A 15,173-nucleotide genomic window follows, 5' to 3' on the forward strand; every position below is an offset into this window, starting at 1 on the left:
AAAGTTTCAAACTTTAAAAACTGAATGAAAAACAACTTAGAAACAGATAAACAGCTTTGAATAATCCTTAAAACGAGGCAGATGCAGATTAGGGCTGCTGCTGTAAACTGGATCTGATGAGAAACTGAACCAGCAGCATCATTTATTAAAAATATTAGAAATAAAAGTTTCAGCAGAAACCCATCATCAAGGTTTAGTCATCAATAAACACAGAGATGAATAAATAAATAAACTTCTTTACTACTTTCACAGCTTCATCTTTGAGATGTTTATAATCTTATAAATAAATATCTTAAATGCGATTCCATGACAAACTTCATGATACTGAACATCATCTTAGAGCTCCCTTCCTTTCTTCTACATCCTCAGACCTTCTGTTGGGATTTAGCTGGTCTGTGGCTCTGAAAGTCCAGCAGGTTGCATCTGCATAAAGCTCATTTTATCTCCAGAGCTGAAAAATCCCCATCATGACGTCAGACTGTTTATTACATCTTCATCCGTTTCCACAGCTGTGATGGTCTTTATGTTTTCGTCAGCTCCTCTCTCACTGAAACACAAAGGTAGGAGGTAAGGTATAGATCCTAAATCAGATGTTCAGCAAAGCACGCCATGTTCTCCATCCTCACTTAAAATAAACCCTGAAGAATAAAGAACATTTCAGAGAAACTGATCTGCAGCCTGAGCTGAGCCATAACCAGCACTAAAGAAAATCTGGATTAATGTCATAACCATGTATGTCTACTTCACATCAAATCCACAGCAAATAAACATTGTTATGTTGCACCTTGCTGCAGCCCTCAGGTTTTGGTAGTTGCGGTTCTAATCTCACCATGCAGCTGTGTCCTGGAGCGAAGGTCACTCCCTTCAGAACTCTGTCCTGAGATCCACTGCTGCTGCCACTGACCGAGCCCTTCCTCATGATGCCTGAACCACAAGAAGAACAGTTTTACAAAGTCAGAAACTGTTCATCTGCATGGTGGGACAAGTGTGCATTTCCACCTGAAGGGGGCAGTGGGTCCAGTTTCTGCAGGCTGTTTCTACGTGGGAGGCCGTACATTCCGGAGTTGGACAAGCGGCGATGGCGATGCTTCAACATGGCAGCCGGAGGGACAATGCCAGGGGGTGGGACTTTACCCTTTAGGCGATAGAGCTCCTCAATCTCTCGCTTCTGACTCACCTGCAGGCTCTGCACCTGACCCAGGTGTCTGTCAAGAGGAAGGAGACAGGGGTTACAGAGGATAGACTCATCGGCACAAACATTGCTGCAGAGTTAAGTGAAACAAGCTGGACAAATCCCTACACAGCAGCATGAATGACAGTAACAGTGGATTAGCTAGAATCATCATGTTGCTGCCTGAAGTAGCATAAATATTAGCACAACTTTGAGAGAAATTAATCTGAACCCCTCACTGATCTCTAATGAAGATAGAGTTCAGCCTGTTTTCCAGTGTTTAGTCCTGTTTCTCTCCTAGGCATAGCTATGGGCTCAGCTTTTACTGTGACTAACTGGATCTTCACTCTTTCATCCCCTTGACCTGAAAACTGCTTCAGAGTTCGTCTGATTAACTGTTTCTTTCTCAGACAGCGCCACCTGTGGATCTAGCTTACTGTTACCTTTTCTACCATAGAAAGTATTGATAAGTCACAGCTTCTATGTTCCTTCTTCTAAGTCTGCTTCTGTCTCCTTGAACCCCAGTCGGCCTCAGCAGATGGCCGCTCACACTGAGCCTTTTTCTGGTTCTGCTGGAGGTTTCTTCTTGTAAAGGGAGTTGTTTTCCTCTCCATTGTCACTGCATACATGCTCGGTTTGCCAACTACAAAAGCTCATCCAGGAGGTGTCACGGTTGAGTGGAGGATTTTGAGGACCCAAATGCAGAGATCAGGATGCAGAGGTTAGTATTAAAGGCCACTGAGGCAAAAATCCAAGAGTACAAAAAATACAAGGAACCAAAAAAACCAGAAAACTTCAGGGGAGCCAGAAATTAAGAAATGGCAAGAGCAACAAGGAACCAGCACTGAGTGACCGCAGAGGTGGTGTATATAAGTAGAGCCGAACAAAGGATGGACTAATGAGCTGAATAAGAAGCAGCTGTGAGTAAAACTATCTAGAAAGAAGCCAAGAGGAAAGGAAACAAGCACAATGGGGGCAACAGAGAGTAACTAAAGACTGATTGAATATAATGGAAAAATAAACCAAAGATCAAAACAGAATAACTAATAACTGAAAACTAAAAACTCAGTCCCAAAAGGGAAAAACCATAACAGGAGGAGCTTGTTCTACAGGTCAGCGACTCGATGCAATCAGCTGGTTTCCTTTTACTTTACTGTATGATCTGATTGAACCGTCCCTTTAAATACCTTTAGATGGCATGGGTTGTGAATTGGTGCTATGGAATAAAATAAACAGAATTTGAACTGATGCCTCTATTCACCTTTGACGAAGCTCTATTAGCTCCTCCCACATCTCTTCGCCCTCTGATTCATCAGAGCTGTAGGTGGCCGACCGGCTCCGCGATTGGCTGAAGCTGCTTCCTGGCCCCTCCCACAGGCTGACACTCAGCCTGCGACTGCCTGACTTCTTCCCCTCCTGACCAGACAGGCTGTCATGGACACCAGCTGAAGAGAAGGTAACTGTGGGGTTGCTGTTCTCTGATTGGCTGCCCTCTGTACTGCTTCCTGTGTTGCTCTCTGGTTGATTCTTACTGGATAGAAGTTGGGGGGATGTTGTGGTAGCAGCCTGGTCTCGGGGAGATGCCTCCTGATGATGGAGGGGAGGACCTCTCTGAGAAGGTGACACTTGGAAGCGACCAACTGTGAACATTGTTGTTTTCACTGTGAAAGAAGAGAAGAACCCTTTGACAACCTAATTAAAGATTGTCGTCCACAGGTTTAGCCTAAGGTTTGAGTGTGAAATAATAACCACACAGAACAATGAACCCGCAGCAAATCTACTAAAGAACTGATGAAGACAAAAGGATCAATGGGTTGCAGTGGTAAAAGTCTGGAGCCTGTTTTGGAACCTTCAGAAAACTTTGTAGACGATTCATGAAATAGAGCAATGCTAAGACAGAAGAGTGAAACATATTTAACATTTTTTGACTGAGTCTGAAAGAAAACATCTGAAGAAAGCGAACATTAACTGATGATATTCTACAACCATCTGGACCATTGGGTGGAACGTTGGACATGAGTAATGCTAGGATAGAACAGGACAGTATACCTACCAATACTACAAAGTAACTACACCTTTGTACAACTATTATCATAGTGGTTGTAACGGACAGAGGAACGGAAAAACCTTTAGCAGGAAATCTATATTACAAGATAGAAAGAAGATTTTTGTCATGAGAGTAAAATACATTCCTCATATTTGTTCTGTTAATATGAAAACTTTGTGTTAGGATCTGGAGGTCTGTCCACTTTCTCCACCAGAGGGCGTACGAGATCTCCTGGAGCCGGAGCTGATTGCACCACCTGTTCCTCATCTGCTCATCAGGAGATCCGTACTTAAGGAAGCGGAGGGCTTCACTGCAACGTCAGAGTGTTTGCCAGTAACGGTTAGCAAGCCTGAGCCAACCAGCCTGTCTGTAACTCTGACCCCCTGAGAACCGAACCTGATCTGTTTTCTCTCCTCTCTGCTCCTCAGATTGAACCTGCCTGAAACCTGAAACTCTGGAGAGTTTCTCTGCTGGTAATCTGCCTGCCCGCTCTCAGAAGATAACCGGAAACTCAATCAGTGATCTGCTTGCACTCAGTAAGCTCTGCCTCCGCCTCTGCCCTCTGTCTGCCGTCAGCCTCTGGACCCTCAAGGACCCCCCCTCTGCAGCTCTGCTCCACTCAAGAACAGGTACAGCCCTGACACTCTCAACCTGCAATATTCCCTGGACCTCCGCTAAACTTCTCTGTCCTCCCTTGCAGTGAACCCACTTGTGACCAGTCAAACCACTTCCTGGATCTGAATAACCTGTGTGCTTTACAGAACTCTCTCGTAACCAGTCAAGCCTCGAACTGAACCAGATCCATTGTGTACATTTATTGTAAATAAATCTTTGAACTTTTCTTCTGCCTCGGAGTGTTCTGCATGTGGGTTAGACATATTAAGCCGAACATGACACTTTGGACATTTTCTTTGTTTTAAAAATCAAGCATGTAAATCTTACCTTTAAGGGTAGGGGACATTCTTCCTGATGGAGAAACTGGAGGGGACACCTGAGCGTGAGAAAAAAAAATATTAAGTTTAACAGTAAAGGACATGAGTGAAGGAGTCCAACACAAAACTCGTCAGGACTCATGAGTCCAAATGAGCTCAAAGGACTGAGTCTGAGGACTGAAGAATCAGAAAGGAAGGTGATCCCTGTACATCAGGTAGCTTGTTCCACCACCATCGAACTACCAGTGACGGTATTGGACAGAGCCATTCTGAAGAAGCTTTCAACTTTACGATTAGAAACAACACCTGATACACACTCAGAAGTCCTTTGCAGTCAACATTAGAATAGAAATTATGAAATTCAACTTTATTGCTATTCCACTGTCACAAGTACAGAGCAATGAAATTAGTTCTCTGCATTTAACCCATCCCTTGGGGTGGGCTGCCATTGTGCGGCACCCGAGGAGCAGTGTGGGGTTAAGGGTCTTGCTCAGGGACCCTTATCCCCACACTGCTCCCCGGTTGGCTGTGGCAGTCTGCGGGAGTGGGGGATCGAACTCACAACCTCAGGATTCTATGCCCCAACTACTAGGCCACCACTCCCCCCAAGTGTGATTGGATTCAAGGAACCTAAGGCTACTAGAGGAGGTCAAAGACTTGATGATCTAGCATGATCATAATCAGCATGCATGGGATAAGAGAAAAAGAAGCAGAACTAAAATAACTTGAGGACTTAAAAGGTACAGTAACTTTGAACTTACCCCGAAGGATAAACAAAGTGAGATGCTTTTGGATTTAACTCATCATGGACAGAGGATGTGGATGCTGCCCTGTCATTGGCTGATTTGCTATTTGCAGCTGTAAACTATGAAACAACCCAGAGAGTGTGACGGGTAGTAGACGATGGACCCATCGTCCACTAAGAACGATTCAAAGAACTGAATTTATGTGACCTTTTAACTAATGAGGTAACTGCAGGACAGCTGATCCCTGACTGTTGAATTGTTATGGCACAGTCATCGACTAGAGAACATATGATTTCATATCACAAGCTTGTTTCCTCAGATGAAATCTTCATATATCCATCAGGGAAGGATGTGACTTACATGCACTGATCAAACAGAATATCTGCTGTTGAAGGACCTCACCATTTTGCGAGGAGTTGATGTATGAGGAGAGGAAGTGGAAGAAGTTGATGAGTCAGAAAACTCTTCTCTGGGATCAGAAGTAGTGGTCAGACTGGGAGAAGATGGTATCCCTGAACCTGTGAACCAGTATGATAACTGTTCAACGTCCAGGTTCAGTCAGGTGTGACTGGAGTCAGTGATGGCACCAGGTACTCACCATGAGGAGGCGCAGAATTCCTGAGCTGTAAAAAATGGATTAAAGAAGGTCTTTTTACTTCCATAATGAAGAACCTAGTAGCCTGAAGAACTGCTTCACTCTGTCTCACCTGAGCGTTTTTTTGGGTGGTGCTGGGTGATGTTTCCTGCTGGGTTCCCCTAGATGAGCCTGCCTGAAGTGTTGCAGGAGAGTAGGACGGTTGTATGGGAAAGGAATTGGAAAAGGAGGCTTTGTTTTGATGATGGAGACTAGAGCCCAAAGATGGAGATGCAGAAGAATTGGGGGCAGTTTGTGGGTAAGGAAAGGGGGGAGATATAGGTGGACTCTGGGGGTATAAGGCCTGGTTGGGGACCCCAGATTGGGGCATGAGGGACTGAGCTACACTCATTGCCACAGACAGGACATTGGCCAGAGAAAAAATGGGCTGGTCTTGAGAGGGCCACTGGTGAGGAGGAGGAGTTGGTGGAGAGGAGGTGGGGGGGAAGAGGGCAGGGTTACTCTGGACCCGGGGGAGTCGGGGGATGGGGGAAAAAGTTGGGAAGGAAGCAGTGTAAGTTGAATAGGGGTGAGTTGGGAGGTGGTATTGAGCAGCAGGTGTGAGATGAGGTCGGGGAGTAGAGTTGGAGTCTGGGGGATAGTTTTGGGGATACTGTGGGGGCTGATAAAAGGATGCTGGAGGAAGGAACATAAAATAAGTTTAGTTTAATAAAATCTGCTGTTCGATACCCATGGGGTAGGAAAGTAAAATATATTTTTTCTTTAACTGTTTTGTTTTCTTAAATACAAATACTTATTTATTGTCTGCACTCAAAAATACCCCCCCCCCCACACACACACACACACACACATTTTATCTAATTTTTCTAATCCCCCCCATCGTCCCTCCAAGGGGTGGCGCTGTGGTGCCGGGGAAACCGAGTGTCGTCTATCAACCCCTGTCAGCAGATAGAGGCGGCAGACGGTGGGCTGACTGTTCGCTGCAGCGGACTGCGATTGGCTCAGGTCTGTCTGCTGGTCCCAGTTCAACCAGTTGATTCAAATGTAGATGTTTGAGTGTTTAAAGGGTCATAGAATGCAAAACCGAGTTACCATTGTCATAGATGAATAACGATAGTTCAGTGGGTGAAATAGACGTACAGAGAAGATCAGACCTCATCAACAACTCCTTTCTCTGCAAATCTCACAATTCTAAACTTCCACCATAAAACGGGCGAATCCAAACAAAGCACAGAGTTGACGTAAACTCTGGGATGTTGCCTCATTTGGTTTTGGCCTGTACTTTTGTCACGCCCCAAAATTGACTTCCAACCAGCCCACTGGTTCACTGGCGCAAGGGGGGTTATTAAGTGTCGACTGCTGGGGCGCTGATTGGACTGGACCTCAGCAGAGAACCATGAGCCGCCTGTCCTAAGCCGAAGGAGGGGGTTGGGGTCCGGTAAGGCAGGGAGGGGGGAACATGGGGCCGCCGGTGTCCAGGCTACCGTCACCGTGTTGGCTCCCTGCCCCCGGAGCTGATGGCTCCGTTCGAATACCAAGTGTTCTTCAACTACGTGCTGCACTGTAGTCGACCAAAATCCAGGATGGTTTTGAAATCCCCCCCGGGCATTTATTTAGGTATAAAAAATAGGACATATTGGGAAAAAGAGGATGTCTGTCAGTGAGTGAGTGCTTGTTGCTATGATGCGTCTTTTCTGAGCAGTTTCGCTTGTTGTAAACCAACCAATCAGAGCACAGCTCATCTAAATATTCATGATCANTGATTGGATTCAAGGAACCTAAGGCTACTAGAGGAGGTCAAAGACTTGATGATCTAGCATGATCATAATTAGCATGATTGGGATAAGAGGGAAAGAAGCAGAACTAAAATAACTTGAGGAATTAAGAGGTAGAGTAACTTTGAACTTACCCCGAAGGATAAACAAAGTGAGATGCTTTTGGATTTAACTCATCATGGACAGAGGATGTGGATGCTGCCCTGTCATTGGCTGATTTGCTATTTGCAGCTGTAAACTATGAAACAACCCAGAGAGTGTGACGGGTAGTAGACGATGGACCCATCGTCCACTAAGAACGATTCAAAGAACTGAATTTATGTGACCTTTTAACTAATGAGGTAACCGCAAGACAGCTGATCCCTGACTGTTGAATTGTTATGGCACAGTCATCGACTAGAGAACATATGATTTCATATCACAAGCTTGTTTCCTCAGACGAAATCTTCATATATCCATCAGGGAAGGATGTGACTTACATGCACTGATCAAACAGAATATCTGCTGTTGAAGGACCTCACCATTTTGCGAGGAGTTGATGTATGAGGAGAGGAAGTGGAAGAAGTTGATGAGTCAGAAAACTCTTCTCTGGGATCAGAAGTAGTGGTCAGACTGGGAGAAGATGGTATCCCTGAACCTGTGAACCAGTATGATAACTGTTCAATGTCCAGGTTCAGTCAGGTGTGACTGGAGTCAGTGATGGCACCAGGTACTCACCATGAGGAGGCGCAGAATTCCTGAGCTGTAAAAAATGGATTAAAGAAGGTCTTTTTACTTCCATAATGAAGAACCTAGTAGCCTGAAGAACTGCTTCACTCTGTCTCACCTGAGCGTTTTTTTGGGTGGTGCTGGGTGATGTTTCCTGCTGGGTTCCCCTAGATGAGCCTGCCTGAAGTGTTGCAGGAGAGTAGGACGGTTGTATGGGAAAGGAATTGGAAAAGGAGGCTTTGTTTTGATGATGGAGACTAGAGCCCAAAGATGGAGATGCAGAAGAATTGGGGGCAGTCTGTGGGTAAGGAAATGGGGGAGATATAGGTGGACTCTGGGGGTATAAGGCCTGGTTGGGGACCCCAGATTGGGGCATGAGGGACTGAGCTACACTCATTGCCACAGACAGGACATTGGCCAGAGAAAAAATGGGCTGGTCTTGAGAGGGCCACTGGTGAGGAGGAGGAGTTGGTGGAGAGGAGGTGGGGGGGAAGAGGGCAGGGTTACTCTGGACCCGGGGGAGTCGGGGGATGGGGGAAAAAGTTGGGAAGGAAGCAGTGTAAGTTGAATAGGGGTGAGTTGGGAGGTGGTATTGAGCAGCAGGTGTGAGATGAGGTCGGGGAGTAGAGTTGGAGTCTGGGGGATAGTTTTGGGGGTACTGTGGGGGCTGATAAAAGGATGCTGGAGGAAGGAACATAAAATAAGTTTAGTTTAATAAAACCTTCTGTTCGATACCCATGGGGGAGGAAAAAAAAATATTTTTTTTCTTTAACTGTTTTGTTTTCTTAAATACAAATACTTATTTATTGTCTGCACTCAAAAATACCACCCCCACCCCCCCCACACACACACACACACATTTGATCTAATTGTTCTAATCCCCCCATCGTCCCTCCAAGGGTGTCGTCTATCAACCCCTGTTAGCAGATAGAGGCGGCAGAAGGTGGGCTGAATGTACGCTGCAGTGGACTGCGATTGGCTCAGGTCTGTCTGCTGGTCCCAGTTCAACCAGTTGATTCAAATGTAGATGTTTGAGTGTTTAAAGGTTCATAGAATGTAAAACCGAGTTATCATTGTCATAGATGAATAACGATAGTTCGGTGGGTGAAATAGACGTACAGAGAACATCAAACCTCATCAACACCTCCTTTCTCTGCAAATCTTACTATTCTAAACTTCCACCATAAAACGGGCGAATCCAAATGAAGCACCGAGTTGACGTAAACTCTGGGATGTTGCCTTATTTGGTTCTGGCCTGTACTTTTGTCACGCCCCGAAATTGACATACAGACCAGCTCACTGGTTCACTGGCGCAAGGGGGGGTTATTAAGTGTCGACTGCTGGGGCGCTGATTGGACTGGACCTCAGCAGAGATCCATGAGCCGCCCGTCCTCAGCCAAAGGAGGGGGGCTCGGGTCCGGTAAGGCAGGGAGGGGGGAACATGGGGCCGCCAGTGTCCAGGCTACCGTCACCGTGTTGGGTTTGGTCACTCTGTCCCCCACTGGCTCCCTGCCCCCGGAGCTGATGGCTCCTTTCAAATACCCAGTGTTCTTCAATTACGTGCTGCACTGTAGTCGACCAAAATCCAGGACGGTTTTGAAATTCCCCCCGGGCATTTATTTAGGTATAAAAAATAGGACATATTGGGAAAAAGAGGATGTCTGGTCACCCTACCATATCAACAATTTGATGTTTCAGTGAGTGAGTGCTTGTTGCTATGATGCGTCTTTTCTGAGCAGTTTTGCTCGTTGTAAACCAACCAATCAGAGCACAGCTCATCTAAATATTCATGATCATACCATAAAAGGAAGAAAACCTGTTGTTTCTTTCTAGGGCTTTTAACCAGGCTGCATTAGGGCTCATAGAACATCAAATATGCCATTTTCAGCCCAACTGATGTTACACACCCTATTCAGAGACCTGAAGGACCAGAACCAGATACCATAGAATCATTTTATCACCCCTTTAAATTAACTGAATACCATCTCGTACCTGATGGGGTCTGGAAAGACTGTGACCTCAGTGGCCTGACGGGGGGTGTGGCCTCAGTGTCGATGTGGAAATCCACAGCTTTGAGAGGGGAGGGGTCACTATTTTCAATATCTAACAAAGGGAAACAACAATCAACTGACTTGGACAGATAGATGGTGGAGAAATGAAAAACAGAGTCAGAAGCAACAGCTTTACATCAGATCAAAGTTTTAAACTATCGGACGGATCTTATCGTTGAACAAATCCACCATGATCAGAGTGGTGTTCCTTACCAGGTAAAGAGGACGTGGACATGGCTCTGGACAGATCATTTGCTTCTTTTAACTGTGAAGATTTAGAAACAGTTTTAAAGTTAAAGTTAACAGACAAATAAAATAATATATTGAATTATGGAACCTATCATTTTACTGTCTTCTTAAAGACAGGCCCCTTGTTTTACGATATTTCATCATGTTCTACCCATATGAGTTTGCCCTATATGAGTTTAGTGTCATTTGGAGCTGATCTGAAGATATTCCATTAGGTCATATCCAAGTAACGTCTTCCTATGGGCAACGACTTGAAGGTACGGAATATCTTCAGAACAGCTCCAAATAACACAAAACACATATGGGTGAGTAGAACATGATGTAATAACGTAAAATCAAGGGCCCAATATAAAAAAAAAAACGGCGTTTCCCTTTAAGGTATTTAAGATTATGCTTCAGGTAACTGTTAACGTTTCTGTAAATATCGATGTAAAGAGCTGGCCCTGTTTTAGAAAGTTCTTCTGTTCTGGCAGTTTTGTCACAGTTGAAGGTTTCTGAACTTTAATCAAATTTTAACATCAGACACAGAGACCTAGAGTAAATACTAACAGATAATTTCATGGCAATTTCCTTCAACAATGAGGGAAATAGGAAACAACCGAAATTAAAACTACCTATTCTGTGTGGAATAAATAGTCACATCCCAAACCTATTATCTGGTCATTGTGACATATGTCATGTTTCTTTTGTGTCATCAGGAATGTATAGAGTTGCTGGAGCAGATTCTCAGTCATGCAGGGCATAGTTATTCCAAAAAAGTTTAAAAACTGGACTTTGTTTCCAAATTTGAAGACGTTTCTTTTCCCATCCAGGAAGCTTTTTTAAGTCAAAATGTCAGAAATAACGTTGAGTTTGCAGTTGTATATATTGGACCAAAAACAAAACCTTGTTTTTGCTTAGAAATGTTTCCATTTAGAAAACATGAAAATTAAACCGGACAAACTGGTCCGCCCCCTTGAGAATGGGCAGTCATAGCCGGGTTTCAGTCACGTGACGATTATGACGCGGCCAGGGGGCGCGATTTCAGATGGAGGGCAGGAAGTCTATGAAGTTAGCATAAACATGGAGGATTCCGTTACCGAGAGCCCGTATTGTATTTTCTTTGTTCTTTGTTAGCCTTTAATACAGGATGGCGATGTTTTTGTGTTTAAATGCAAAAACATCGCCATCCCATATGTTAAATTGTCTCTGAAAAAACTCAAGAGGATTTTCTCCAAACATAGAATCCCAGTAAATTTCAAGCCAAGCAAGACCCTTAAACAAACAAGACCCTTAAACAGAGACTAATGCATCCTGCATTGAACAGCAGTGGTGTCTGCTGTTCAATGCAGTGAGGAATGCTCTGATCTTTATATTGGAGAAACCAAACAACCTCTCCACAGATGCATGGCCCAACACAGAAGAGCGCCCTCCTCTGGACAAGACTCTGCTGCACATCTACACCTGATGGACAAAGGACATTCTGATGGACAAAGGACCAGAATGTTCACATTTTGGACAAAGAGGAAAGGTGGTTTGAGAGGGGCGTGAAGGAAGCCATCTATCTAAGAAAGAAAAAACAACTTCAAACAGGGGGGGGGGACTCAGATTTCAGCTTTCAAAAACCTACAATACTGTGATAGAGTGGCTTCATCGTGGCACCCACCCCAATGCAGGGGAGCAGAGAACCTCCCTGTTCAGCCAGGCCAACAATTCCCTCTAAGGACACCCCTTTCAGAGAAATAAACAGGTATAGGGTATTGCAGGCTTACAAAGAACCCAACGACTGCCCTTTCCCAAGGGGCGGACCCATTCCACCAGTTTAATTGCATGTTTTCTAAGCCAAAATAAGGCTTTTTTTTCTGGTCCACCCTATAAAACCTGGAACTCAACGCTATTTCTGACATTTTGCATTGAAAAAGCTTCCTGGATGGAAGAGAAACTTCATAAAACTTGGAAACAAAGTCCAGTGGAATGTTTTTTAACTTTTTGGGATGTACAGATTTAAAAATAACAATGGATGCACTTTTTGCCCATGTGAGGCTTTCCATCTTTCAGATGTTGATCTGGGTTCATTAGTTACCTCCTATTAATGAATCATCCATGAACTTATAGAATAGTTTCAGGAGGCCTTTGTTTCTTATCTGTTCTTTATTTTCTTCAGCTGCTGGCATAATGTTCTGCTTTTTAAGATGTTTTAGCCTACTTCATGTTGCCTGACAGGTCTTATGTAAGGGATTTCATGAGCCTGGTTGAGACAAGCTTGGGTCACTAACCACTTTATTGATAGTTTAATAAGGGGGCAATTATTCCCCTTTTCACCTCCTTTAGGAAAAAGACAGAATTTGCCATTTGCTTTGATTTCTTTATCGATCTAAAAAAATTCAGGTGAGATCAAAAAGCTGCAACACATGAGAAATTTAAGCAGGATACAACTTCACAGCACTTTAGGGCATTAGGGGATTGAGGCACACCTGCGATTCATGCAGGGTGGAGGCATTCAGGTGGGGCTGCCTGTTTGAATCTCCTGGATGCTGCTGATGGATCATTAGCTCCGCCCTCTTGATGATTTCATACATGCGTAGAACAAACCCCTCCCTCTCAGATGGCATGATGAAGTCTCTAAGGAGCTGAATGTAAAGAATTGGTTATTCAAGCTGGTCTGATGAAGAGCTGAATGCTGATTAAATGCTTTGCTCTGATTGGCTGTTTCCTAACCATCACAGATGAGATGTCCTCTGGATTGTCTCCATCCAGGTCGAACTTAAAGGTCACCATCTTGTTGTTGTGAGTCTGCAGTTGACACTCCACCACCCGGTCCACCTTATCGGACACCTGAAAGCAGCCAACTCTTATCAGCGAACCCGGTTCAGTTTCCAGGCCTCTGACGTTGCTGCTTCCACTCACCCCTATGATCCTCAGCCGAGCTCTGGCTCTGCGTCTGAACTGCTTTGTGGCCTCTCTTTTAGCCACTTCCTGTTTGCTCCAATCGGACTGGGCGTCGTTTCCGTCACTCAGACCTGAGGTTATGTCAGAGGAGTAGCTGCACACAGAAAACACACATAATTAAATTACTTTAAACAAAGAGGGTTTGGAGTCATTAAATGTTGATAGCAAGTGTGTTTTACCTGTCAACAGGGGAAGAGAACCCCCATGGAGAATCAACAGGAGGGGTCCCAGCACTTTGGGACACAGCAATGCTCTGTAGGTGAGAGATTCAATGGCAAGACTCACTAAACACCACTAGGGGGCAGAAGAAATGTTTTTTGTTTTTTTTTCTTATTCAGGAACTCAGACTTCATGTATTTTAACACCTGTACTAAATGAGGCTCATGCTGGTTGAACCGTTCTTTCATAAATCATAGATAGATTTAAATTCAGCTCTTGATGGCGCTATATAATTTTCACACATTGTAAACACATTTCAAGGCCTTATACACACTTAGCAACACAGAGAGAATACAGTTCACAGGGCGTTTGAACCCTAGCACACAGAAACAATGGAAAGCAGAGGTCACATAACAATCTAAGTTGGTGATCTGCACGTAGGATAAGTTGTGAGCCAAGAGATCTTGGCAAAAACAATGTTTTCCTGTTTAGGTATCAGAGCCAAAACAAACACACACACAGACACACATGTACACCATGTTTCAGGAAGGTATAAATGGGGCTGGAAGGGAGGGCCAGATTCGGGGGAAACGCGTTGAGATTGTCTGTGATGAAGTAGTGCTGGAAGTTTTTTAAACAGCTGTTGGAATTGGACTTGTCAATAAATGGCTTCCCCAATCCGGAGGAAAAAATTGAGTGAATCATTTTGAGTGTTTTTGTTTCTGTCTTAAGAGAATTCTACCATGTTGAGCTTCCACAATTGGTGCATTGGCCGGATTAAACTGAATCAGGACCTTCAGGGAGAAAACAGTTTCTAGCCAGCAGGAGCAGGCTGCAGGGCACCCCACGTGAAACACCATTTAGAGCTTCCATACTCTAATCTATTGGTAAATAACATGTTGTAGCTGGACTTAAGCAAAGAAATACATTTGTTTGTTTGTTTGTTTTTTTTTTAACTACTCAACTACAAGTTCCTTTTGACATAAACCCCATTATGGACTGTTTATCCCTTCTGCTTTATTACCACCCCCTCCCTGCTGACCTTTGGGAAGCGCAACACAGGGAATGGCGGGGGTTTGGAAGCTGAACGGTTTACAGGAGGAGGAGTCTGTGGAACAGGGGCGGGGTTTTGAGGAGGAGGAGGGGCGTCGGCAGGTACTGTGGAGGGGTTGAAGGAGTTTCCTGTCTCGCCGTCAGCTGTCGTAAGAAAAAACAGTTAATTAGTTTGAAGCGACAGCAGATAAAATGTTATGCTATGCTGTGTTCACACCAAAGGCGTTATGGGCGTCAAATACGTTCAAACACAGAAATTTGGATGCCGGATCAAACTGCGGTCAATTAGCTTTAAAACTTCGCCACATTGGATGCTCGGCACTCTGGTTGTTTATCTGCTCTGTTTTGTAGCTTAAAGCTAGAGAGCAGCTTGGCTTTATTTAATTTATGTGTTGGAAAAATTGTTCTAACACGTTCTAAAAGCAAGACAGTCCATCTCCAAACCAAATGTTTTATCACTCTGTTCCCAATCTGCACCGGAAATGGGATCCTACGCTACTTCTGGGAGCTGACTTTTTCAGCTTTGGATTTAAACATAAATCTAGTCTTTTTGAGTTTTATGTTTTCCTTTTTCGTTAACATTATGGTATATAGTGCGTAATCTAAAGAAATTAACAAATAAAATGCAGATCAAATATTGTTTAATCATATTTTGCCAGATTGCTCTGAGAATGTCCCATGATGACGTCAGACAAGCTGTTTAACAAAGAAAATATAAAAAGCACAAAAATTGTCTCGGAAAGGTCATAAAACATTTTT

At 44.2% G+C, this 15,173-nt stretch overlaps 1 protein-coding gene across 1 annotated transcript in view; it reads right to left on the reverse strand.

Moving 5' to 3' along the window:
• Positions 1-253: 253 nt before the first annotated feature.
• LOC107101144 (serine/threonine-protein kinase WNK4-like) overlaps positions 254-15,173 on the reverse strand; it is a 26,650-nt gene continuing 11,730 nt past the window's right edge. The window contains exons 10-27 of the mRNA XM_015399934.1: positions 14,404-14,558; positions 13,382-13,455; positions 13,161-13,296; positions 12,972-13,088; positions 12,728-12,883; positions 10,239-10,290; positions 9,967-10,077; positions 8,093-8,655; positions 7,984-8,008; positions 7,788-7,903; positions 5,604-5,666; positions 5,495-5,519; positions 5,299-5,414; positions 4,161-4,209; positions 2,433-2,832; positions 1,000-1,205; positions 830-924; positions 254-547 (exon numbers count right to left, since the gene is read on the reverse strand). Of these exons, the coding sequence (XP_015255420.1) occupies positions 545-547; positions 830-924; positions 1,000-1,205; positions 2,433-2,832; positions 4,161-4,209; positions 5,299-5,414; positions 5,495-5,519; positions 5,604-5,666; positions 7,788-7,903; positions 7,984-8,008; positions 8,093-8,655; positions 9,967-10,077; positions 10,239-10,290; positions 12,728-12,883; positions 12,972-13,088; positions 13,161-13,296; positions 13,382-13,455; positions 14,404-14,558 (2,462 nt within the window). The 3' untranslated portion in view covers positions 254-544. The remainder of the gene's footprint in view (positions 548-829; positions 925-999; positions 1,206-2,432; positions 2,833-4,160; positions 4,210-5,298; positions 5,415-5,494; positions 5,520-5,603; positions 5,667-7,787; positions 7,904-7,983; positions 8,009-8,092; positions 8,656-9,966; positions 10,078-10,238; positions 10,291-12,727; positions 12,884-12,971; positions 13,089-13,160; positions 13,297-13,381; positions 13,456-14,403; positions 14,559-15,173) is intronic.

This window comes from Cyprinodon variegatus, unplaced genomic scaffold, assembly GCF_000732505.1.
Source record: "Cyprinodon variegatus isolate N-32 unplaced genomic scaffold, C_variegatus-1.0 Scaffold1058, whole genome shotgun sequence".
NCBI classification, from domain to species: domain Eukaryota; kingdom Metazoa; phylum Chordata; class Actinopteri; order Cyprinodontiformes; family Cyprinodontidae; genus Cyprinodon; species Cyprinodon variegatus.